The 24,684-nt window shown below is 45.2% G+C and overlaps 2 protein-coding genes across 2 annotated transcripts in view; one reads left to right on the top strand and one right to left on the bottom strand.

Moving 5' to 3' along the window:
* Window positions 1-1,687: 1,687 nt before the first annotated feature.
* Window positions 1,688-5,373, top strand: chac2 (ChaC, cation transport regulator homolog 2 (E. coli)). The gene is made up of 3 exons (XM_068305619.1): window positions 1,688-2,046; window positions 2,589-2,624; window positions 3,789-5,373. The coding sequence occupies exons 1-3, from the start codon at window positions 1,741-1,743 to the stop codon at window positions 4,185-4,187; spliced, it is 741 nt and encodes a 246-aa protein (XP_068161720.1). The 5' UTR covers window positions 1,688-1,740; the 3' UTR covers window positions 4,188-5,373.
* Window positions 5,374-5,427: 54 nt separating this feature from the next.
* LOC137588938 (proteasome activator complex subunit 4B-like) overlaps window positions 5,428-24,684 on the bottom strand; it is a 28,100-nt gene continuing 8,843 nt past the window's right edge. The window contains exons 14-47 of the mRNA XM_068306294.1: window positions 23,448-23,512; window positions 23,211-23,361; window positions 23,022-23,120; window positions 22,844-22,913; window positions 21,857-21,924; window positions 21,185-21,388; window positions 19,882-20,039; window positions 19,501-19,596; window positions 19,330-19,385; window positions 19,139-19,195; window positions 18,966-19,021; window positions 18,687-18,785; window positions 18,373-18,435; window positions 18,177-18,272; window positions 17,882-18,013; window positions 16,978-17,187; window positions 16,764-16,900; window positions 16,621-16,674; window positions 16,407-16,536; window positions 16,175-16,256; window positions 15,163-15,316; window positions 14,417-14,483; window positions 14,192-14,317; window positions 13,364-13,516; window positions 13,176-13,280; window positions 12,379-12,470; window positions 12,175-12,306; window positions 11,849-12,051; window positions 10,737-10,822; window positions 10,393-10,521; window positions 10,046-10,201; window positions 9,247-9,385; window positions 8,903-9,036; window positions 5,428-6,285 (exon numbers count right to left, since the gene is read on the bottom strand). Coding sequence (XP_068162395.1) covers window positions 6,151-6,285; window positions 8,903-9,036; window positions 9,247-9,385; window positions 10,046-10,201; window positions 10,393-10,521; window positions 10,737-10,822; window positions 11,849-12,051; window positions 12,175-12,306; window positions 12,379-12,470; window positions 13,176-13,280; window positions 13,364-13,516; window positions 14,192-14,317; window positions 14,417-14,483; window positions 15,163-15,316; window positions 16,175-16,256; window positions 16,407-16,536; window positions 16,621-16,674; window positions 16,764-16,900; window positions 16,978-17,187; window positions 17,882-18,013; window positions 18,177-18,272; window positions 18,373-18,435; window positions 18,687-18,785; window positions 18,966-19,021; window positions 19,139-19,195; window positions 19,330-19,385; window positions 19,501-19,596; window positions 19,882-20,039; window positions 21,185-21,388; window positions 21,857-21,924; window positions 22,844-22,913; window positions 23,022-23,120; window positions 23,211-23,361; window positions 23,448-23,512 — 3,894 coding nt within the window. The 3' untranslated portion in view covers window positions 5,428-6,150. The remainder of the gene's footprint in view (window positions 6,286-8,902; window positions 9,037-9,246; window positions 9,386-10,045; window positions 10,202-10,392; window positions 10,522-10,736; window positions 10,823-11,848; window positions 12,052-12,174; window positions 12,307-12,378; window positions 12,471-13,175; window positions 13,281-13,363; window positions 13,517-14,191; window positions 14,318-14,416; window positions 14,484-15,162; window positions 15,317-16,174; window positions 16,257-16,406; window positions 16,537-16,620; window positions 16,675-16,763; window positions 16,901-16,977; window positions 17,188-17,881; window positions 18,014-18,176; window positions 18,273-18,372; window positions 18,436-18,686; window positions 18,786-18,965; window positions 19,022-19,138; window positions 19,196-19,329; window positions 19,386-19,500; window positions 19,597-19,881; window positions 20,040-21,184; window positions 21,389-21,856; window positions 21,925-22,843; window positions 22,914-23,021; window positions 23,121-23,210; window positions 23,362-23,447; window positions 23,513-24,684) is intronic.

Below are 24,684 nucleotides of genomic sequence, written 5' to 3'. Positions count from 1 at the left end.
GAAAAGGCAAGAAAAAAATATATTCCCATGAAATGTCTCCGTTAGAGACTAACGCTACAGAAAAGGCGAGCCCACGGGACGGCTTGTAAGCTTTCTGTGGCGTAGATCCACTTATGAGGGTTCTAACAATGAAGTGTACATATGTTTTAACTAACGTGGAGCAGGCATTAGTCTGTAAGTACACTTCTGTGCAGCTCTGAGGAGGTTTCTTTCATATAAATAGATTATTATGTTCACAGGGAACATCAAGTGTTGGAAATTGATCCATTTAGATGAAGTGAAATGTCTATAATTACGTCTTAAGGTTTCTACCTTCTGAGTGTTTTTATATCAAAATGCACCGAGCTTCCACAGCACAGATTCTCATTCATAATTTTAGTGATCGTGAAGGAGGGTTTGCAACTCCATCCTTCATTAGGAGATATGACCAGGCAGCAAAATGTTAAAAGGAAAGATATATATGAGTTTACTTTCACATATTCCTTGCACTCACGCATTAAACCCATTCCCTCCTGAGAGCTGACCTTTTGGCTGCTGCTGTCAGTGTCCAGCTCCACTGCACCAGCTTTGGCTCACAACAAGGGCATCTTTCTGGCAGACGTTTTCTTCGGCAGGATTTTTAAAAACACACACACACACACACACACACACACACACACGCACACAAAACCTGCCTCATTGAACTCAAGGCTGGGGAAGTTACATGAGAGGTTTGCTGACTACCTTCATGTCGGAGGCAGAAGAACGACCACAGCTGCAGTTCAGGAGCTGACACTACAGAACAGACTGAGGCTGTCCACTGGGTTTGATTCTGAATCAGTGATCACACAGCTACACAGGAGGGTGTCATTTAGGGGGGGGGGGGGAGACACACAATAATGTACTTAGGGAAATAGAAGCTCAGCACCCCCTGGTGTCAGGATAGAAATCCACGTCCATGTTTGTAGTTCCTGCTCACACTTGATCACATGCGCAGGCTCAAGTTGACGTTGACTGAAAATAAATGAAAGGGCAGAAATCTGAAGAAGCCTATGAGAAGATCTGAGAGGTTTGGACACATAACTTGTCATGAGTCTTATTGGAACTAACAGGCTTTCCCTTACATGAGGAGATAACACATCAACTCAAGGGAGGTGAGAAGAGGGGGGATGGGGAAACTGTAAAGACAGATGTGAAGGTGAAGATTGGGGGGGGAAAAGGGGCATTTGACAGACATTATAAATGTGAATAAAAAGCACCTTTGTAAAATTGCATTTCATTTGATTTCATGACTTGATGTCATTATTTGGGTAAAAATACATAAAAACAAAAAACACTTTTTCTATGTTTTTTTAAAAAAAAATATAACAACTGCACAATTACGGATTGCTCATGACAAAAAGACTAAAAATCAATTGTTAAAAAAAAAAAATCGTCATTACCTACATGAGGAATTTCAGGACTTAAAAAAGCCTCATCGCCAAAAGTCTGTTTTCAAAATAAAAGAGTAGAAGTCCAACTGTATGGTTTTAGACCTATGGAATATATCATAAAAACGATATATTATATAGAATAATCAGTGTATACTCATTGGTTACTAAAAATGCATTTAAATACATCGCGTTATCAAAAAATCTGCAATATAATCGCTTCCTTTGTTTTATTCTGAAAGGTATTCGACGGAAGTGCGTGGAATAAGTAATCCGGGTGACTTGACGATCCAGCTGAGGGACAGGTGTCACTCAAGTATTCGTCTGATGGATGATCCGTGGTTTGCGTATGCTGCTACGTACATGGGCGTGTGTCCGTCATTTAAATATTCCGTGTGATATAACTAACCGTCCGGAACGACTTTACGTTTTTATTAAACTCCAGCGTTCCGGTCGCGTTAACCGTTATCCCCCCCCCCCTCCAAAACTCCCTCAGCTCGGCATGTGGGTCTTTGGCTACGGGTCCCTGATATGGAAGGTGGATTTCCCCTACGAGGAGAAGAGGATCGGGTACATTCAAGGCTTCAGCCGCCGGTTCTGGCAGGGTAGCACCGATCACCGGGGAGTCCCCGGTAAGGTGAGTGAGCGCCGCTCGCCTTAGCTCGTTTCTGGGAGCGGCGTTGCCATGACGATCCGCGACTTACGGGATGCGAAACTCACTAATAAATATAAATACCTCATATATAATATACGAAATAAATAGGTAAACCAAAAGACATGCGTAAAAATGTGTGTAAAACAAAATATTTGGTGTTGGTTAAAAATAGCAGTTTCTTATTATGCTAGTACCGTAAAGAGTTTAAAAGTGTCGTAACTACAGGAAGCGCTCTGCCCAGAAACTGTGGAGGGTTATTTATTTCCTGGCCATAATCACATTTTTATCCTAAAGGGAACAGCTTTTACTGGAAAACACATTTCTACAATTTCTAATTATGTTCCAAAAAAAATACAGTATTCATATGAATTTGCAGCTCATTGTTTTAAATAATTCTGCTGCAATCATGTATTATTGATTCCAGGTTGCTGTGCAGACATTATTGCAGCAGGGTGTATAAAATGCATCTATAATTCGTATAATTATCATTCTCTACATTTATATATTTTTTTGCTTTTTTCCAGCCTGGCCGGGTTGTGACACTGGTGGAAAATCCTGAGGTAAAAACTGACTATAAACACTATAATATAGGTGTAATTGAATTGTTTGCCTTGACAGTTACTTTTATGGAACAGTTGTGTGTCTATATATGTATATAAGCAATTACCTTATTATCTAGACATGCATTATAAGTTATATAGGTCAACAAACTTAAAAACACAACTTTTGCAAATTGAATTTGTTTTTGCAAACTGCACATATTACCATAACTCCAGGCAGTATGGAAACACCAGCGTTTGCATGCTCGCTGGATTTCTCTATGTTTTAATCATTGGCTTACTTGCGTGACATGAGACAAAGACACGCACTGAACAATGAGCGTGGGTTCAGCCGCCACCTCCTACAGGCTCGACGCAGGAGAGGACTGTGTTGTTTGACCTTGAGAAAGACACGAGAGATCGAGGCGGTTGATGATAAAGAGAAATAAATGCACAGCTCACAGATGAGGGAGGAGTTTGATTAGTTCTGAAGGCTAGTATGACGTGTTTCAGTAGCATTTTGTCATATTTTGCAAAAACCCCTCCAGTATTGATAAAGTATATATCTAGTGCATAAATGTCATTAACTACTGGGCTGAAATTCTTTCACACAAGTTTGCTGACGAGCTAAAAACACGACACACACCGACAGAACGGCTGCAGCGATGCACCACGGTCTTGAATCTTGACCTTCCACCGAACAAACCCAAAGATGTTAACGTCCTTTTGGTTTTAGGAATGCCTGAAAGGTGGAGAAAGCAGCGACTCGCACCAGTCTGAACGTGATCCTGCTGTACTTGAACAGTTACGCTCACTTAAAACGCAAAGATTTCTTTGCGTCCAAGTAGACATTTTATAATCTTACTACGATGTTTGAGTGCCGACAGGCCGCACGGCCGTCTGGTTGTTTCATTCAGCCTCCATCAGGCTGGGCTAACAGTGGCATTAATGGTGTCAGAAAATGAGGAATAAAGCTCATCATAGCTTCCAAATATTCCACTTTTCCAATCCACTACCTAAACCTATTCATTCCTTTGTATTTTAGTGAACAACAAAGCAAATATTGACTGATCCAGTGAGTCTGTTTCTGCTCTAGTTCCCGTCATGTTTGTTTCATCGCTCCAGTGTTTTTCATTCCTGAAAGCCGACCAACCCGTTTTCCCTGTGGCCACTCCTCCTCTTCAGGGGCGTGTCTGGGGCGTGGCCTACAAGCTGCCGACAGGCCGCGAGCAGGAAGTGAAGAGCTACCTGGATCATCGAGAGAAAGGCGGCTACCGGGTCATCACGGTGACCTTTCACCCTCGCCCGCCGTCCACCCCGCCGCCCGACCGAACGCTGCTTTACATCGGCTCTCAGGACAACCCCGACTACCTCGGCCCCGCCCCTCTGGAGGAGATAGCCAACCAGATCGTCGGCGCCACCGGCCCGAGCGGGGAAAACACCGAGTACCTGCTCCAGCTGGCTGACGCGGTGAGGACGTTTCTCCCCGAGGACGTGGACACACACCTGTTTTCTCTGGAGACGTTAGTGAAGGAAAGAGTTCAGGCGTGGGCGGGGACGGCCCCCCCAACAGGCCCACTGTGATCGGATCGTAAATTCAACCTGATCCCGACTGATTCCCGAATAATCTCAGGGTCGTCATGACATCAGATTTTATACATAAGGGCACAAGAAGCTTATCCAACCATCCATCCAACCATCCATCCAACCATCCGTCCAGGATGAGGAGTGGCCTCCATCCGTGTCCCAAACACCATTGGACAGATTTGACTTCATACGAACCAATCAGGGTTTATTCTTTCTGAAACATTTTTCCATCTCCGTGCTCACATTTTTTCTTTTTCTTTTTTTGTTCCTTGTTCACAAGTTTCCAAATCTTACACTGCAAATAAATAAGTAGAACATATATACGCCACAGAATATGCAACAGAAGCTGCTTCTTCATGTAAAGACAGTGAGACGGCTGTTCTGTTACGGATATGTTGGCGGTTCTCGAGTGAAGCGCTAAATAAACTTGAATCTTGTTACAACGTCCTGCTATGAATGAGAGTTTGGAATGAATAAATGCTGAATATTCAGGTGAATACGTGCCAAGTTTCTTGGTGCTCATAAATAAAGGGAAATGAAGTGCAATTATCAGCAGGATGAAGTTATTTAAACACATTTAAAGTGGCGTGTTTGCATTTGTCGCAGAAAAGTGTCAAGTAAAATGTATTTGTTGGTTTTATATTATGGGATCAGGAATAAAAATAAAATCAGAATTACTTGAATTTTGGATTATTATTTTTTTCCTCCACATTTTGTAGCTCAGCTAACAGCAGCTAGCACCACTTCTCATGGAAAACCCCCACCCATCTGCTGACAGCCTGAACGGGACAACTTTTGGGGCCTTGCAGCATTTTTTTTTTTTTTCCCCCTTTGGTCAGGTTGCCATGCCAACGAAAACTCATGGTTAGTTTTCAGGAGCTGCTTGTCAAAGCACAACACGACCACACACACACACACACACACTTTGTTCACTCGACTGTTTAGCGGCTGCTGTTCCTCTCCTTCTGCCAGCTCGCATCAAACACGACAACAACGCCGCCGCCTCCGCTGCAGGAAAGGTAACGCGAGTAGAAACGGTGACAGCGCTAACTGTGATCCTGTCTTGTTTCCGAACACGCCAGCATGCGGTCGGCGGCGTTTAGTTCGTCTGAGCAACGCGACTCAAAACCCGTCCATGCAGAAACCTCACCGACGCTGCAGAGAAGATCGCAGGTGTTCGACACCATCGGTCTCCAAAATAAAATGAATTAAAATACATTTATTGATAAAAGGTGCAGTCATTTATTGAGGGTAACAGAACAGAAGCTCCTGCTGAGCTGCTGGAGAGAACCCCACAGAGGGTTTGATAGGAGGATTAATTATAGATGTACATATGTGTTTACATTGATCTCTTACATTATTTAATGTTATAGTATAATAATTAAACATCATCTCATGACATAACTGTAAAAATATGATTTTTTTAAATAGTATTTAATACTATTATTGTCATAACCTTCACCAAGGAGGTTGTTTTATCTACTGTTTGTTTGCTGGAACAAACAATGCATGTGATTTTAGAGGAAGTCACATGATCAGCGTCAACCTATCAGGAGGCCCGACGCTTTTAAGCGCAGCGATGTGTTGTTGTGTTGCACTGAAGTTTTATATTTACTCTGCATATCAATACAGTTAAATATCTTATTTATGCAAGCAGGAAATTACTGAACGATTTTTCATGTATTATTAAATATTAAATTAATTGGAAAATAATGAGGTTTCTGGTAGAATCAGTGAAGAGAGAAGGAAAGAAAGGTTTTAAAGTGATGTTATCGGGAGGGGGGCCGCCTCTGGGGCTGTTAAGCTGCTTGGCAGAACAGAAAACCTTCAGATGTGGGGAAGCGTTTCGTACCGGGACTGTTTCTGCTAACTGAAGGCCAACGTTGGCGAGTGAGGTTTGGGTTTAACGCCACCAGTTTAACACCGACCGGTCAGTCCGGGGGTGGGGATGGGGGCCCGCCTAGGCGTAGTAGCAGGGCGACACCAGCAGGTCGGTGAGCACCAGCAGCTGGTCGTCGGTGAAGCGCTGCCGGTGCTCCTGCCAGTTGTCGTGGTGGGTGCGCCGGAACTCCGACAGCGTCTTCTTCACCGTCAGCTGGGGACGAAAAGATGAAATCCTCATCATCATCATAACAATAATAATAGCACAATAGAGAAGGTACATTATGGAATAATTACATTCTAATGGAATAATCTGGATTATTATGGGCAGAATTTACAGCTTTTTAAACTACAGGTGTCAAACTCATGGCCCAGCTGAATCACCAATTTATTTTTACTGAGAGGAAACCAGAAAAAAAATCTCTTCAAATTGATTTTTTCAGGCCAAAATATTGCAGGAACGATGAACATTACGTAATGACTATTTAACGTGCAACATAGGCGCCAAGTTTAAACAAAATGATATCTCTATGTAGACGAGGGTACAGACAGGATTTCTGCAAACAGGATGATTTTTCTGGCTGCACAAAGTAAATATTTTCAATAAAAATTCATAAAAAAACGTTCATTAAAGTAAAAAAATAAAATAAAATAAATAAAAGCACACACACAAAAAAAAAACCTAATTAAAAAAGGCCCATCTTGCCTTTCTTTCCCCAGGCGGCGGAGACAAAATTAGCTAAATTAAACATCACAGTTGAGCATTCCTAACTTTCATCCGTCCGAACGGACACCCAGATGTTTGATTTTTTGAAATTCATGAATCAATATAGGGTTCTTAATCGATCTTTTTATTTATTTATGACGACATTTATGGCATCTAGATCTGATATAAACACAGTTACATCATGCATAAAGAGGATGCACATGCAGTTTTCCTCAGGATGGTGACGTCACCCTCCTCCTCCTCGTCTCACTCCTGCAGAACTGGAGTGAGATGCGGACGGCGTTTGGAAAATGAGGACATTTCTATTAAGACTCTGCAGTAAAACTCCTGCAATAAAAACCGTGTTTATAGTTCTTTCTGTTGCTTCATTTGTTCCACGCAGCAAAGAAAGTTAAGAGCTGACGGCAGCCGTTTTTGATAACGGCCCCCGTCTATTCTCATAATGAGAGCCATCCTCCAGTTTAACACAGAAACGCAAACAGCTGATGTTCTGAATGTTAAACCAACGCCGATCCGGCAGCCAATGGGCTCCTTTGTTGACATGAATTAAAAGCTAACAAGGTTGTCGTAATTTATTGATGCCAAAACTTTTGCGTGACAGTAGAAACACAACAACAACATTTAATTATTTAACGGCGAAGGCAGTCAGGAGAGAGGAAAGCCGGTGCAACACGGACGACAAAACGGGGGGTGAGGGGGTGGGGGATTAAACTGATGAACGACAAAAAGCGAGGATGTTGTCATGACTTAAACATCAAACATGATTTTACATCACAGCCTTCAGAACCAAATGATCGGATTATATGTGAAGGGGCTCGACAAGCAGAACTTATGAATTATTCTCAAAAACTACTGGATTTCCATAAAAAACAAAACAGGAAAATCCGGAGCGGATTCGGATGGAGACTCAGGGATTGTTGTTTTTTTTTTTTTAACTTGGGGGACTTGATCTTTCCTTTAACCATTCCGTCTGTTGTTCATGAACCACCAGACGGATTTCTGTGGAAGAGTGGAGCAAAGGAATGAATTGTGGGATGTTTTTTCCTGGTCTGTGTGAAAGGTTTTCCCTGACGGATCAGCGTGACACCGGGTTGAAGGCTGGTGGAAGAAATGATCCCGTGATTGGCTGACGGGACTGATCCATGATTTGTTTTTTGTTTTTTTCCCCCCACACAGACTTTATTTCAGGATTATTCACACATAAAATATTTGTCAGATTTTCAAGACACTCGATGAAGCAGTGGAACGACGTGCCCATAATGGGCCCCTGGATCCACCATTATTTTTAACAGATTACTGGAGGAAATCCATTGGAATATAAATTTAATTAAAAGGGTCTGTTGGTCCTCGGTGGAGCTTTTCCTTCTATAAATGCAGGTCAGGGAGGTCAAACTCATTTTCACCGAGGGGCCACATCAGCATAACGGCTGTCCTCAAAGGGCCAGATGTAAATTATAAATGTAACTACTCCTTAATGATAAATAACTGAATTTATTACTTATTCTAGTTCCAAACATTACAGTTAGACAGAAAAAAACATGTTTGTTTGTTTCTCTGTTCTAACATAAATCCTTTTAATTTGTCAGGTTATTAAACCCACAGAACTCCATCAATCAAGGATCAAACTATCGATCAATAAAGAAAAATGACATCAGACACAAGTTAGGACGTTAACTTTGTTCAAAAAATGGTTTTGACCAAGTTAAAATGGGCTGAATTGCTGCATTGTGGGAAATGTAGTTTTTGTCAAAGCACACTTTTGACCTATTTATTTTTACACACTCTGACCTTTTATGCTCTCGAGGGCCACATTAAATGATGTTGCGGGCCACATTTGGCCCCCGGGCCTTGAGTTTGACACATGATGTAGGTCATGTATTGACATGAGTTTCCTTTCATTTTAGAACTGTACAAGCAGTTTATCATCATCATCATCATCATCAGCTCCCTACCACTTTAATGTGTTATTCAAACTGTACATTTGAATAACACAAATTTACAGTTTGACGGCCAAAAGCTCAATTTTCTCCTCAACTGGTGGATGAAATTGTCTTTTAGCGCGCTGGACATTAGTGTGTGTGTGTGTGTGTGTGTGTGTGTGTACCTCTATGGGCTGGGGGTCGTTCAGATGGTCGCTCAGGTCCATCAGGATCTGAGGCATCCAGTCGGGGACGTCGTAAGGACTGGACAGGATACAGGCGCTGAGGCCCAGCACTCCGGCATGGCGCCGAACCAAGTCTGCACACACACATGTGAAGACACACATACACACACACACACACACACAGGGAGAGTTAAAACGAGCGATAGAATTTCAAGGTTCACAATCCCGCTGGGAAGAAAGGCTAGCAGGGCAAGTATTACTATGATTGCCTCATTCTGTGAATGTAGTGTGTGTGTGTGTGTGTGTGTGTGTGTGTGTGTGTGTGTGTGTGTGTGTGTGTGTACCTGTGGAGGCCAGCTCTCCTCTGGCCCTGGGGAGGCGAGTCTGACTCAGCGTCTGGAGCTGCGTCTGCAGACTAGAATCCAGAGGGAAGAACTGGCACTGCAGTAAACCACTGAGGGTGGTGCCGGCCATGTCCCTCACCTACGGGGAGCAGGGAGGGAGGGGGGCAGGAATGTGGGGTGGGGGTGGGGTAACAGTATTAAAAAAATGAACCCCCGTGAAGATCTGAACCGACAAATAAAGGATGCGGCGTGGAGCGGGAGGCAGTTTCAGGGCAAGAAAAGAAGGCGTGAGATTTATTAAAAGAGGCAAGATCAGGGAAAAGAGAGGAGGAGGAGGAGGAGGAGGAGGAAGACGGGGGGGGGGGGGGGGCGGGGTGAACTGAGGTAAAATCCACAACATCACCACCTTCCTTGCATCGCTTTGCATAAATTATGAATTCGCCCTGAGTGACGGATGATGCATTCAAATAGACAAAAAAAAAAAAGCGACGGCTGCACACCCGCAGAGCAGAAAGATGACGTCATCTGTAAAACAGAGACGCCGACGCCACGGAATTCAGTTCGCATGACAGATGAGCAAGAATAAAAGTCAAAAAAATACTTTTCTGATTATATTTGTCGAGGAAAATCCTCTGATTTATGTTAAATTATAAAATCCTGCCACCACAGAAGAAGAGAGAATAAATGAGGAGCAAAGCAGCTGATTCTTCATGCATTAACTCCCAAAAAGAAAAGAGTGATCGGGGTCATTTCCATGCATCTCGTTGGCGACCCGGCGGCCGCGTCCCAATCGTCTCACCTCCAGCTGTTCGTCCAGCAGCAGCTGGATCACCAGCTTCCGGATGCGGAGCATCTCGGCCGGAACGCTGAGGAGGGTGAACAGGTTGTAGAAAACCATGATCTGCAGGTAGGTCAGCACAGAGAAGCGGGCGTGCCACGACCGGCTGACCGCCATCTGGGGACGGGAAGAGGCGGAGTCAGACGGACGCAGTCTGAGCGGCATTTGTCCCAAAATTTGGGAAACTTATGCGTAAAACACGAGAGGAAAAAAGTGGAAAGCGGGTTCTACCACACCTTTGGCGTCATGTTGGGGGGGTGTGTGTGTGTGTGTGTGAGTATGGGGGGGTGGGGGTTAAGTCAGAGCACCTCTTCCAGCGCCGTCAGAACCAGAGGGATGTGCTCAAAATACAGCAGGCCCTGGGACATGAGAGAGAGACACGTGCGTGCATCCTGTTTCATCTCATCATAGTTCTCATCAATCTCCACCGGAGCGATCTGCAGGGGGGGGGGGAGGGAGTGATGGAGGGAGGGGGGAGAGAGAGAGAAGGGAGGAAGACACAGAGCCACGCACCATTTTGAGTAAATGAAGAGAGAAATTGAGTTTAATGGGCAAGTAAGATTGAGTGGGTAATAATGCTACGCCGGGACCAGTGTGTGTGTGTGTGTGTGTGTGTGTGTGTGTGTGTGTGTGTGTGTGTGTGTGTGTTTACCTTGAAGAGCAGAGGCAGGAGCTGCAGCTGCTGCCGGACAGGAGTGGTGAAAGTGCGTCCGGCGCTCACCATCAACCATTTCAACACTGCAGACACACACACACACACACACACACACACACACACACACGAGGAGGAGCATTTTTGGGCCGCTGCCAGGTCATAAACACAAGTTCTCGTCGCCGTGGCGACCTCACGGCCCCGGTCGGGTAATAAAACGCCATCCGTCATCATTGGGCGTCTAATGATTTGGATGATTTTTATAACGGGGTATTTATCTGAATAAGGGGTATCAGGGCAGGAAGAGGAAGGAGGAAAAAAATAAAAAATAAAAAAAATAAAATAAATGAAGCATGTGTTAAAATAAAGAAATCATCATTTCAAAGCAGGGAATGCTGGGAAATATTTAATACTGTGTGTATTTTTCTTAAGAAAACCTATATCTAAACTGCGTTCCCAGGATGTAAGGGTCGCAGGATTTCTTTTGCTTTTAATCATTGAATGCAAATTCTCTCGATCTTAGGTGGCCAGGTTTTAAAATACCCCCCCCCCCCAACAGTTGTGGAATGTCTGCCGCCACCTTGTAATGTAAAGAGATGTTCCTGCTGAATTATGGAAATGTTAACGTTCCTCTGTGTGTGTGGGAGGAGGCGCAAACCTCACCGGCAGTAAGAGGAAGAACCAAAAATATCTGCAGAGCGCAACAGCAGAAAAAAGGTAATTATAGGAGGAAATGTCTCATTTTGTCCATTTAAGGGAGGAACTGATGCTTTAATTTGTTCTCATGAAATGAAATAAAACCAGACTGAGTGTTTTATTTAATGGTTATTAAAGTCTAGCAGGTAACTGATGCTAAAACAGGTAGAATCCATCAAACGTCACCTGCACGAATACTATCAGACAACCCCCCCCCCACCACCACCACCGAAATATTGAGTTTAACTTCTGTAAATACTTTTTCCACCTCTGGAAATCCTCTTCATCTCCAGTTTGCTGCCTTTTAAAGTGGATTTAAAGAGTAGAGATCAATACGGGATCACAGCTGTGTGTGTGTGTGTGTGTGTGTGTGTGTGTGTGTGTGTGTGTGTGTGTGTGTGCGGACACGTCCTGACCCGTCTTCAGCAGCTTGACAGCCTGGGTGCGCTCGTCCGTCTCGGGGGTGTTCTCCTCGTGGACGTGGTTGTGGATCTCGGGCTCCGACGTGAGGGGCTTGAGCCGCTCCAGGACCCGGGTGACGAACTCGGCCACGTGGGGGGAGGAGGTGGGCCGGGTGTTGGGCAGCGCCACGTCGATCATGAAGATGTAGGTCAGGACGCTGGAGAGATGGTCGGGGGGGGGGGAGTGAAAGAAGAAAAGGAAATAAGTCGCAAACGTCAGTCGAGCTAATTAGGCTAACCCAGTTAGCCGTTATTGCGTAATCTGGAAGCTGATTGGCTACCTGCCGATGCGCTCCCTCACGTTCTTGTACACCTGGGTGAGTTTGGGCTCCAGGTAAGCCAGCAGCCGGTGCAGCAGCTCTGAAACCCTCCACTGCTGCTGGGCCAGCCCCCCCTGGAGGACATACAGCAAACTGACAGACAAAACGAGGTTGTTATTATGGGATGTTAGCCGACAGGTGTTCACGTGGACGGGCACGCCGTACCTGGCGTCCCTGAACGAGCCGCCCTCGCCGCTGAGCGGGCTTTCCATCAGCATCTCGAACAGCCAGTGGAGCTTCCGGGGGTCGCGACCCTCCTATTGGGCATCAAAAACAGGATTATTTTTAGAAAGGTTATTCCAGGTGGAACAAAAACACACAACCACCTCCTGCAGGTCAACATCCGTCCAATAGAAACAGAGAAAATAGTCCCAGAAAAAAAAAACTGTAGATATGATCAAATTTGTGTGTATTCTGCTGCTAGCATTATAAAATGTAGTGTGTGTGTGTGTGGGTGTGTGTGAGATAACAGGTGTTTTTCACTTGAGGATAATGACTAAGAAATTCTTAAAATGAAATTTTAGTTTTTAAATTTAAATTTTTTTTAATAACATTTTAAAAAATTAAAAAATGAAATTAAATTTTTTTTTTTTAAAAACTAATTTAACGAAAAAATTTTAAATTCATTTTAGCATGCTAAAATGTAAATATAATAGAGTAATTGGAGTATGTGTGTGTGCATGTGATCCCAGGTGTTTTTCACCTGAGGATAATGAAGAATTAAAAGAATCGTCACGGCAACCAGATTAATGAAATATATTTCAGTGGGCAAAGAAAAACCGACGGCTACCAGCTTTATTAGCGATACAAAAAAATAAATAAAAAGACAGATTGTGCTTCAAAATCCAATTTTCACTCGTATATTTATCTTATTGATCTCCCACCCCCCCCCCCATTTGATCTGTTCTAGGTGAGAATATTCAGCTGTGGAGGTGTGTTAGCGGTGTTAGCGCGCCGCTCACGCAGGCGGTGGCGATGCAGGTGCCCCAGTCGGTGTAGGTTTCCACGGTGATGTGGGTGAGCGCCGTCCTGATCAGAGGGCACAGCCCCTTCCACAGCCGGTCCACCTGAGCGCACCATAATGACATTTTTTTTATTAATATTGACCTTTCTTATCAAAAAACGCAGCGCGGTTCCGTTTCCTCGCTACCTTGCTGAAACTCCAGAGTTTGCTTCCTCTGATTAGCCCTGCCGTGATCTCGCACACGCACCGCTGGGAGCTCTCGTGGGGGTCGTCGGCGAGGTGCGCTAGGTGGGGCCACAGCAGCGGCAGGAAGGCCTCGCCGTAGTTGCGGAACAGCCCCTGCCAATCAGAGGCGAGCGAGAACGTTAGCAGGGATTTCTAACCAAAAGGAAGTGAAACAAGGCAGTTAGAGAACGCGACGACATCACTTTATTAAAATAGGCCATTCATTGAAGGTGCACCTTATAATCAGATGCGCCTTATAGCCCAGTGCGCTTTATAGTCCAGAAAATACTTTATATCTCATCAGGTTTCCGAGATGTGTAACTAAAAAGGTATAAAAGTGAAAATCTGACCTTGACCTAGTTTTTCAAGGTCAAGGTCTCCCTGAATTTAACGGCTTTTGTTTCGTCTTTCTATCTTATCCGGTTCCTGAGATATGTGCAAAAAAAAAAAAGTTGAAATTTGACCTTGAAATAGTTTTTCCAAGGTCAGGATCTCATTTTTATCCCCTTTGCTGCCCGAGTAATCTGCTTTTTGTTTCGTCTTATCTGCAGTGGTTGTGAAGATATTTGGTGGACGTACAGATGAACACTGACGATTACAATTCATCACCGCTCCGTGGGATGTAATGATGGCGATTCGCTCGAAACACGGAAGTTGTCAGCCGCCTGACGGGTGAGCGATGACACAGATTCTAGGGGTTCAATTCAACGCTTCGGCTCCGAGTCGCTCGCCGCGACGTCTCTGCGAAAGGTTGACCGGATCGATGGACGACCAGAGTTTAAATTGTACCTTGAAGAGACAGAATCGTCGAGGGTTGAAGCTGTCTTTCCCCTTTCGATCCTCCAGAGAAAGAAACTCTATCAGCTGGTCGATGAACTCCGGATCGGAGAAATATTCAAAGACGATCTTTTCGCCCTGAGGAAAAAAAACAAAAAAAACGCCACATGTAATAACGGCGCCCGATAAAGAAAGAGACATTTGTCGCGGAGGGGGTGTTGCAACGGCAGCACGCACCTCGCTCATCTCCTCGTACGGCAGGTCATCTTTTAGATTTTCCGAAGCTGCATGGATCATCATTTCTCTGAGGAGGAGCGGCGGGGGAGGGGGAAACAAAAGAAGACGCCGTCGTGATTTATGGACGGCAACCGAACAGAAAAGATGCGGACGGACGCTTCAAATAAGCAGCAAAGGATAAATGAACGATTAAAAAGTCAGTTAGTCAGCAAGCCGTCCGACAGCCGCTACGCCTATACATCAATTCTTCTTCGCGGGCCAAGCAGAAAGTCGTTCCGTCAGCCTTATTTGGGTGACAGGAAGTCAGCGGTGCGTCCCGCTGGTTATCCGCCACCAGGATCAGTTGGGCCCCCGTCCACACGTAGCTGGATCTTTTTGAAAACGCAAGATTTTTGTTGCGGTTACGCCTTCCGTCCAAACAACAACGCAGATATCCGGGACGAAAACGTAACTTTTGGAAAACTCTGGCCAACGTTAACAGTCTTTCTTTGAGTCAAAACTTATAAATTTATTCATTCATTAGTTCCTCGCCAAAGAAGCCAATTCTGGGTCAATTCGGAACGTGCTGCCCCCCGGTGGAGAAACGTGTCGAACAATGCACGGATGCAGTTACGTTTGGATGTTTATTTTTTCGAAAATGCTGTCGCATGGACGCAAATGCGGTTTCAGAAAGATCCAGTTACGTGTGAACGTGGCCTCCGTCAGACGTCAAGTTAGCCCCAAAAACACCACCGTCCAGTGATTACCGTGGCCATGAGTAGTAGCCCCAGTGCGTTTTCTCCACGTAGTGCAGGGAGTCCCACTGTTCCTGGCTCTGGGGGAGGCTGGCGCCGCCGTACTGCAGCCACCGGTTGGCCTCGCGGTCGCCGGCGCACACGCCCTCTGGATCCTCCACGCCGCCTGGACACAACGGAGACGCACCGCCGGCCGTCAGCGCCTTCTCACCGCCCCGCCGCCGCCAGAGACTCGTTTGATTCTCTAATTTCAAGCTACTTATGTTTTAATAGAGATTTATAATGCAGGCTTATTGCTTACTCAATGGAAATTAGCTCTCAATTAGTCGCTGCAGTGAGACGAGTTAGTTAGAGGTAGAGGAGAGACCAGAGTCTGATGAGTTAGTTAGAGGAGAGACCAGAGTCTGATGAGTTAGTTAGAGGAGAGACCAGAGTCTGATGAGTTAGTTAGAGGAGAAACCAGAGTCTGATGAGTTAGTTAGAGGAGAGACCAGAGTCTGATGAGTTAGTTAGAGGAGAGACCAGAGTCTGATGAGTTAGTTAGAGGAGAGACCAGAGTCTGTGTGGAGGGAGAGGAGACCTGTTGGTGTTTGTTGTTTTGTTGTAGTGTTGTGTGTTGGTGTGGGTTGGTGTGTGTTGATGTGTAGGTGTGTGTTTGTCGTATTTTGGTGTTGAAGTGTGTTGTTGTTTGTGTTATTGTGTATTGTTGTGTTATTGTGTATTGATGTTGTGTAGTTGTGTATTGATGTTGTGTTAATGTGTCTTGATGTTGTGTAGTTGTGTATTGATGTTGTGTAGTTGTGTCTTGATGTTGTGTAGTTGTGTATTGATGTTGTGTAGTTGTGTATTGATGTTGTGTAGTTGTGTCTTGATGTTGTGTAGTTGTGTCTTGATGTTGTGTAGTTGTGTCTTGATGTTGTGTAGTTGTGTCTTGATGTTGTGTAGTTGTGTCTTGATGTTGTGTAGTTGTGTCTTGATGTTGTGTAGTTGTGTCTTGATGTTGTGTAGTTGTGTTCAGCCTCACTGATGTCTGACGGCTTCATGGAAACTTTCTTCCTCGGTCGTTTCAGCTGCTTCAGGATTCCGGCCATCGCTGAGATCGCCACCTGCGAGGGAAGAAGACCGTAGATCCGTGAGCGAGCAGAGAAATGGGGGGCAGATTATTAACACCCCCGCCCTCCTTTGTGGTGGGAAGACGCTTCACTACTGTGAACGTTGGAGTTGAGGACGCCTGACCACGTCGGCGGACGCCTGACCTTACGGATGCTGAGGGAGTCGTGGATGAGGCTCTGGGTGAAGTAGAGGACGGCGTCGGGCGGGAGAGGGTGATCGTCTCTCAGCTGCAGCACCAGCAGGTCGGTGGCCATGTGCTCGAACTTCCAGGGCCTGAAAGAACGGCGAGAAGAACCGCCATCAAAGAGTGACCGACTGGACGACGGAGAGATCAGAAGGAGTGGAGGGAAGACCTACAAGTCTCTGTCTTCAAGACAGTCCAGCAGGTCGTTCACCAGCTTCTCGTACTTCCTGTGGAGGAACAGAAATGTTCTGGTGGTTCCAACAGGAAGTGGACCTTCTGGATTTTCAAACAAGTGAATAAACAGTCACGTTCTCACCTCGCAGCAACCACGTTTCTGATTCGCTGACGCTGAAGCCCCTCCTTCAGCTCCTCCGCCGACGGCGCTTCTGAACACGGCGCCGGATTGTCAGACTGAGCGATGCCATTGGCTACTTCTACGCACGCCTCACTCACCTGGGGAGGCGTTAAACTCGAGAAACTCAGAACAGGTCACATGATCTGTCTTTTTTTAACCCAAACCAGCCACTCACGGTGAAGTAGATCCCGATGGTGTCGTGCTGCCGATGGATCCGGTCCACGACGTCGTCGAGAAGTCGACCGATGGAGGGCTCCTCCAGGGAGACGGCGGCCGATAGACCGCACCGGACCAGGGCGGGCCAGACCTCCCCGACGCAGTCCCAGTCCCTCAAACTGGCCAAAGCCGCGCCACTGTGCACCCCCAGGAGGCAGTAGAGAGCACCCTGAGGACAGGGAAGGGTTAACAGCCTTCAGTTACCCCACAGGGAGCACGTTTGTGGGGGAATTTGTCCTCTTCTGCGGGATTTTGGGAAACTTTAAAGAGTTTTCCGAAGCCTTTATTTTTAGTAGGTAGTCACGTGATACCGTACGCGCATTCTATTGGCTGACAGCAACCGGTAAGTGTGCTGCGTTCAGTGACTCCCGTTAACGACAGAAAGTGTTTTAAATAGTGTGGGAAAAGGTAAAATACAGGTAGAAGGTGGTTTTGTCACACTCTTATAGACTTTAAAGCGCTTTTAAGTGCGCTGCATTCCAAGAGTGTATATTTTTCTTTTTTTAAATGAATCTGTAAAAGCATAAAAAACACAAACTATCAGACACTGATATTTCAGGTTTTCAGCAGCCGACTTCTCCAGACTCCTGGCGCCCCCGACACCCCCGGTCGGTCTCCTCTCTAGCCCGAGGACAGTAAACAAGAACTGGTGAGCGGAGTTGAAGCTGAGACCTGCAGTGTGAGGAGAGGAGAGGGCAGCGGCGTAGGATGAGGTCCGGCCACAGGAGGCCGCCGTCAAAAATACACCCAAGAAACGGCGTTGGACGCATGTCAAGTTTCAGCACCGCCGACAGGAAGTGTTGTGAGCCAGCCCAGAGCGATGTGTGTGTGTGTGTGTGTGTGTGTCTGTGTGTGTGTGGTACCTTAAACTGCTGTCGTGTGCCGGCCGTGTGCTGTGGCGACAGCAGCTGCAAGATCCGGGGAATCAGGTCCCTGTAGGAAAAACTATAGGTTCCGAGCGCCGCCGTCAGCACATTCTGGGCCCGGCTTCGTACCTGCAGGAGTAGAAAACAAACCCACATGCAATGCATTCCCAATCCATTCCTATTTTCTGCTGAGACACTTTATGTGAACGGCGTCAAGTAAATGAGAGCCAACGAATGTTCTGATTGAATTTTTCTACTTCATTTGTCTGGTGTTGGGGTGTTTTTTTTGTACCTGGCTGTAAGCGCTGGTGGAAAGCAGCAGCAGATTACAGAGCAGCCCCTGATGAACCACTTTATATTCACTGCCCTCGACCACCAGCTTCCTCATCTGCTCACACGGAAAAAACGCAAATATTTAAATAAAACACCTCCTCGCTCAGAATGCATTGCTTTTTTTTTTTTTTTTTTTTGCCGTGCGTCGCACTGACCTCGTCCTGGAGCAGAACCCGGTCGATCAGCAGCGCTCGGATGTGTTGCTTCTTCCCGTGAAGCTGCAGAGAGGGATGGACGACATGTTTGAACACAGACTGAAACAGGTGCAAAAAAAAAAAAAAAAAAGTACAAAAAGTTGAATTTCTATCCCCTTCGCTGCCCGAGTCGTCTGCATTTGTTCTTTCATGTTGCGCTCTCTAACGGTTGTGAAGATACAAACACAAAAAAACGCTGACAATCAAAACATCGGCGCTTTCACGGGGACGTGTCACGACCTCAAACTGTGACCTCTTGTTCCCCCCAAACTCACCCTGTTTTCCATGGACTTCTTCACCAGAGTGAAGCTTTTCCAGCGCGAGTCAAACTCCTTCTTATGAGCGCCTTGGAAAAACATGAGGTCGCTGATGATCTGGAGTCAGACAGACAGGCAGACAGACAGGCAGACAGACAGACAGGCAGGCAGACAGACAGGCAGACAGACAGGCAGACAGACAGGCAGGCAGCAGTGAGACCTTTGGAAGCTTTACTGCAGGGGTGGAATAACAACAACCTGCACATGAATAATAGAGAAATCACAAAGGCGGGACACCTTAATGATGACAAAGAGCGATTTGGTGTCATCCTCCGAGTGCTCCAAGATGTGATCTGGATCGGGGGGGATAAAAATTTCAGATGCATTAATTGCGTATCGCATTCTACAAGCAAAAAAAGTGAGGCGTTCAGGGCCCGGCTGCAGCATCCGGAGTTTTAGCCTTCACTCACGTAGCAGCAGTCTCATGGTTTGGCAGATGGACTCTCTGTAGTTCTCCCGTGAATCATCTGGATGGAGGGGGGCAGGGGGGGGGCAGATGTCCAACACAGAATGCAGGATGAGCAGAGCTGAAAGTTTGTGGTGCAACCTATGACACGCACACGCGTGTTTTTGTGGATTTTTTTATCCACGATTTTCTCACCGTAGTCGACGCCGATGTGCAGCTTTATCTCCCCTAGATTCACCATGGAAGGCACGCTGAGGAGGAACAGAATGTAAGGATGGGGGGGGGACGTGACCAGCTTGCACAAACGCTGTGTTTGTGTGTGTGTGTGTGTGTGTGTGTGTGTGTGTGTGTTGCTGCAGGACTCACAGGTCAGGGACGTGTGGTCCATCCAGGGGGGGCAGCAGGCTCCCAGCCCCGACAAGGCAGTGCTGCACAACAGCAAGGCTCTGCAACAGCCCCTCCCTGCGAATCAGGACGCGGTTACAGCCCCCGTTTAGACGCTTTAACAGCATCTGAGCTCCTCATCACCAGCAGATATTAAAAACAGACGCGAAAACTTCAGGTTTCATTTCTTTTTTTTAAAAAAAAAAAAGAAAAGAAAAAAGAAGCAGGCAGAACTCTTTTTTTTTCCCCCTGATGATTTTTGTTTTTACGTGCACACACACACACACACACACACACACACACACACACACACACACGCGCGAGGCGATCCGACAATAGAGAAATGGAGGAAAACAGGAGCACCTGCTCATTGGCACATCTCCAGAGACGTGAGCCTCCATTCGCCGCAGCTCCGGCTGCAGGAGGCGGGACAACAGCTGGAAAACGAAGTTCTCCTCCTCCCGGCTTGGCACGTGCCAACACACACCCAACGCCGACACGTCTCCGGCTCGGCCCCAGTCCTGGTGGGGGGGGGGGGAGAAGAAGTTTTCCATCGGAACGACCAAAAACAACCAGAACCTGTGTGTGCATGGCTGGTAGGGGAAAACTAGACACGTGTTCATGCAGAACACATTGATGCTAGATTTAATTTGGTGGGATTCGTTTTAAGGGACCCGGATCCCAGTTCAGGTACCAATGTCTAAGATTAAAAATGCCGTCTAATTATTTTAATGGAAAATGAAATTGCATTGCAATTAGTGAAGCTCATTTAATTAAACTGCGAGGACGCGCAGCAATAAGGTCGCGCTTCGGATTTTTTTTTTGTGTTTTAAGAAAGCCTCATTGTTTCAGACCGAACGATTTAACAGCTTTTGATACGAGTCCGGAAAATAAAGTTGAAGCAGGACTGGAGGTAAATATATTATTAGGGTCTGTTTGTTATTTCACTTTTCCAGCCGCCTTAAATAACCTTGATTTTTAATATTCGTGTCAAATATGAGTGGAAGTGGAGCCAAAACAACAAACAAACAGAATATCAGTAATGATGTTTGTTCTGGATGCTTTCAGCAACACCTGAATTAATTTACTGTTTGATCTGGACATTAATCTCAGACCTGACTAAATTAATAGCGGCAGCTGAGACCGGATCTCGTTTTTTACCGCGTGTTGGCGGATGGATACGACATCAGCCAGACCGGATCTCGTTCTTGTTGGTGGGGTAAACACGTAGCTCGTGTTTTTTTTGTGACTTTTGCGTTTCATTTAATACTTTATCATTATTTATGTAATTTATATGTAATTAATTATACACAGGTAAAGTCTGCATTTCTATTGGTTGATAAAAATGTGCTTTTTTTCATAATGTAGGAGGTTTGAATGGATTAAAATGAATTCTTATTTTAAATGGGTAATATTAATTTGCTTACAAGTTCAGTCATGAAACTAAATAAAGGAATTAGGGTAGAATACATAACAAGGACACAAATTCCTCACCAGATTGCTCTTTTCTAAACTGATCTGTAATGGAGCTCATCTCCACAGGTGTCTGGCGCCCTCTGCAGGCGCAGCCAGTCCCTCGCCCGACTCCCTGAGGGACGCCTTGAGGATTTTATATAAAATATAGCCATTTAAAGTCGAGCTTCAAAAGAGAGAAGCGTGTTGGTACCCGTATGGGGAGGTCGGCGTCGAAGCCCCCGGGGGTGCTGCGGTACTCGGTGGGGTAGATGAGGGACAGCGAGCGGAGCGTGTGCTCCAGCAGACTGCAGGCCAGGGCGTACGCCCGCTTGCAGCGCAGCCGCACGCATTTACACAGGATCCGCTCCAGGTCGCCGCAGTATTTCAACAGCTGCTCGCCGTCCACACGGGTTACCTGAACGCAACACACACACACACACACACACACACACATCAGTGGACGGTTAAGTACTGAGGTTCTCCTGTAAATCCCAGCATCTGGCCCCCGGGGTAATAAAAGAAAACAGAAAGGGTATCAATATTTTCTTGATGGCAACAAAACCTTTTGACATTTATGAGCGTGCAGGGTGCACGCTGCAAGAAGTTTCTTTCCCCCCCCCCCTTTTTGTAAAAAAAAAATAAAATAAGTGACTATATCGCCGTTCTCTGAAGTCTTGTAGATAAAAATAATGACAGACAAATCCCTGCAGAGGAAATAACACCTCACTCCAAAACATTTATCCTCCCAACAAACTGCTAGAATATTCTCTCCGTCTCACATTAAGCGCTGTAAAAATAAAACCACAAATGATAAATGAGCGGATCGATATTTTTTTTTTTAGAGCGTTGAAGCCTTGGGGACGTCAGGAGATCTTCGCTTTACCTCCGAGAGCAGCTGGAGATTCCACAACAGCTCCTTATCCAAGCCGACTTCACCCTGCAAGTCCTCATCTGTGCACACACACACACACACACACACACACACACACACACAGAGGATGAACAATGCTTCATGCAGCTCTCCAGACAGACTGAGCTCATTTGGGGTCAGCTCAGTTCTTAGTCATGCTGTGAATGGTAATATCTGTCTGGCAGCCAGGAGACACTTCGGTCCAGATTGAACCTCGTCTGCACGACCGACGGCGGCGAGATGCCTTTCAAATAAATCACACCCACGTCGGGATTGAGTCAGCTCGCGTGACCGACTTGGAGAAATAATCAATAGGAGCAGTGCTCTGATCGATTATCATGTGATATGATATGACACAGCTTCACTAAATCCAAAAAATTTTGATATCAGGATGTGGTTCCCAAATTCCTGACGCACCATAAACGCAGCATTTCAGTTAAACGTTAACACGTTAAATCGAGATAGAGACTATTATATAATGATATCAACAAGTTAGCATCGCAACTGAGCATGTTAGCATGAATTTATCATTAAGCTCATGCTGAATAATGTGTAGTTTATCACATCTTAACTTGTAGCTTTATTTATTACTTGATAATTCCTTTTTTTTTTCAATAAAATGTCATTTTAAAGCAGGTAACTTTCCATTTAAATTACTTCATATTTGCCAATTCAAAATGTTTTTCTCCCACTAACCCTCAGCAGCGCTATGACCGATTTTTCAAAGCAAAAAAAAATTTTTTTTTTCCAAAAAAATAAATAAAAATTAGCTTTTCGACTTTAAACAACTTGCTCACATCTCTCAAGTTAAAAACCCGTCATTTTCTATTTATTGTGCAAACTGTGGGTTTCGTTTAGCGATGAAAACACTTACAAAATACAGACATTACAAACACACTCGACGTGTTTCTGCTCTACACACACACACACACACACACACACACACACAGTGTTACTGACTGTCAGTAATGTGGAGAATGACGCTGCAGCAGTGAGGCACGAACAGCTGGAGCGACTCGGCGGGATGACACTGCGAACACACACACACACACACACACACACACGTTTAAACGCTCCAGCAGAAGCACACATGGATGCAGAAAACCTCGCTCGACGCGCACGTTTCTTGCCTACTCACCTTGGCCGCGGCTCTGCACATGTCGGCCACCATCCTGCCCGACACGCACGTCTCGAAGATGTTGGACGTGGCGAAGTTAAACACCTTCTCCAACGCCACCTAGCATGAAGGAAGGAAGGAAGCAATCAGATGCTAGTTCTTTAGTCTGAGGACTCCAGGATGCGCCTGTGCCTCGGCGGCGGTGTGGACCTTGTATATTTCTGTGGAGCATTGGGTCAGGACGGTGCTGACGGTGGAGGACAGGCCCAGCTCCACCAGGCTCTCCAGGTGGGTTTGGGTGTCCGTCTCCATCTCGTCTCTGGTTTGTTCCAGGGTGCTGCTGTCGATCAGGGCGAAACACCTACCAAAAAAAAAAAAAAAAAAAAAAGCGCATTGGCGTCACGGAGGAAACATTTCACGCGTAAAGTCACCTGATGGTTCGTCTACCTGTCCAGAAACTGCAGAACGAAGTCTTCAAACTGAGCTGAAGCGAAACACAGATCCTTCTCCACCTGGAGGGAGAAGTAACAGACGACCTTTCACCTTTTCCCAAATATTCTAGACTGTTTAAAGCACTTTTAAGTGTTTCTTTAACACACAGACGCTGTCAGCCAATAGAATGCGCGCACAGTATCACATGACTACCTTAATAAAAATCCACGATATGGTAAAGCCGGGCATCTTGAGGCACGAATACGCGAGGGATTACCGTATTCAACTCATTTCCTGTTACCTGACTGCACCTGTGTCTCCCCCCCTCCCACCTGTGCCTCCCCACTTGTGTTTAAACTTCTCAGCTCCTCGTGTCGATGCCTCATTCTCTTACGTTTTTGCATGAATTTCACTCTTTTTTTTTGGCTTAATTGCTTTGGATTTCGTCTTCCTGTACGTTTTCTCGCTATTTGATATCTAACACCTGAACCCCACCCCCCACCCCGTACCTCTGCAGCATCTGCACCAAACTCTAAAATAACTCCAGACTCAGACTTACCATCCAACCCCACCCCTAGTTTTTTTTGCCTGAATATAACAGAATCATCTATAACGTGTTAATTAGACGGCGTTAGAATTGCTGATTGGCATATTTTAAGAGTTTTTTTTATTTTTTTACAGTCTTTGTACCGCGCTAAAGGTAATTGGCTTCCTATTTACAATACAGACATGAAAGTGATATCAATCTTTTGATCTAACTCTCCAAACTATTCCCAGAAGAAACAAAAGAAGCTGTTTAAATGATAAATGCCAAGAACATCAAGAGTTTTGCTTAAAGGAGCAGTTCACCAAAAAAAATAAATTAAAAAATAAATAAATCGAAAACTCAGTCATCTTAAAGCAGGATTCTGATCCTGTTTTAAAAGGTTTTTATCTTATTTATATTTTATATATTTATATTATTATTTATATTATTTTAAATCCAGCATTGGTCATTTTAGGGATACCCTCAAATAATATGATAAAGATATGATTTATTTACTCAGAATATTACTCCTGATAGCAAAAAAATATATATACGTACATTAGAAAGGATAAGAAGGTATGTGTATATATATAAAAATACATTTTGATAAATTTCTGGGTTTTTTTGTTTGTTTTCTTTCTCTTAAACGATTATTTTTATGCAATTTAATGTATAACATTATAGAAATTGTTTTTTCAGTTTGTATTGTCATTTACGTGTACATCT

This window comes from Antennarius striatus, chromosome 21, assembly GCF_040054535.1.
Source record: "Antennarius striatus isolate MH-2024 chromosome 21, ASM4005453v1, whole genome shotgun sequence".
NCBI classification, from domain to species: Eukaryota; Metazoa; Chordata; class Actinopteri; order Lophiiformes; family Antennariidae; genus Antennarius; species Antennarius striatus.
Note: the sequence above shows the minus strand (reverse complement) of the source record. Positions and strands in the feature narration are given on the sequence as shown.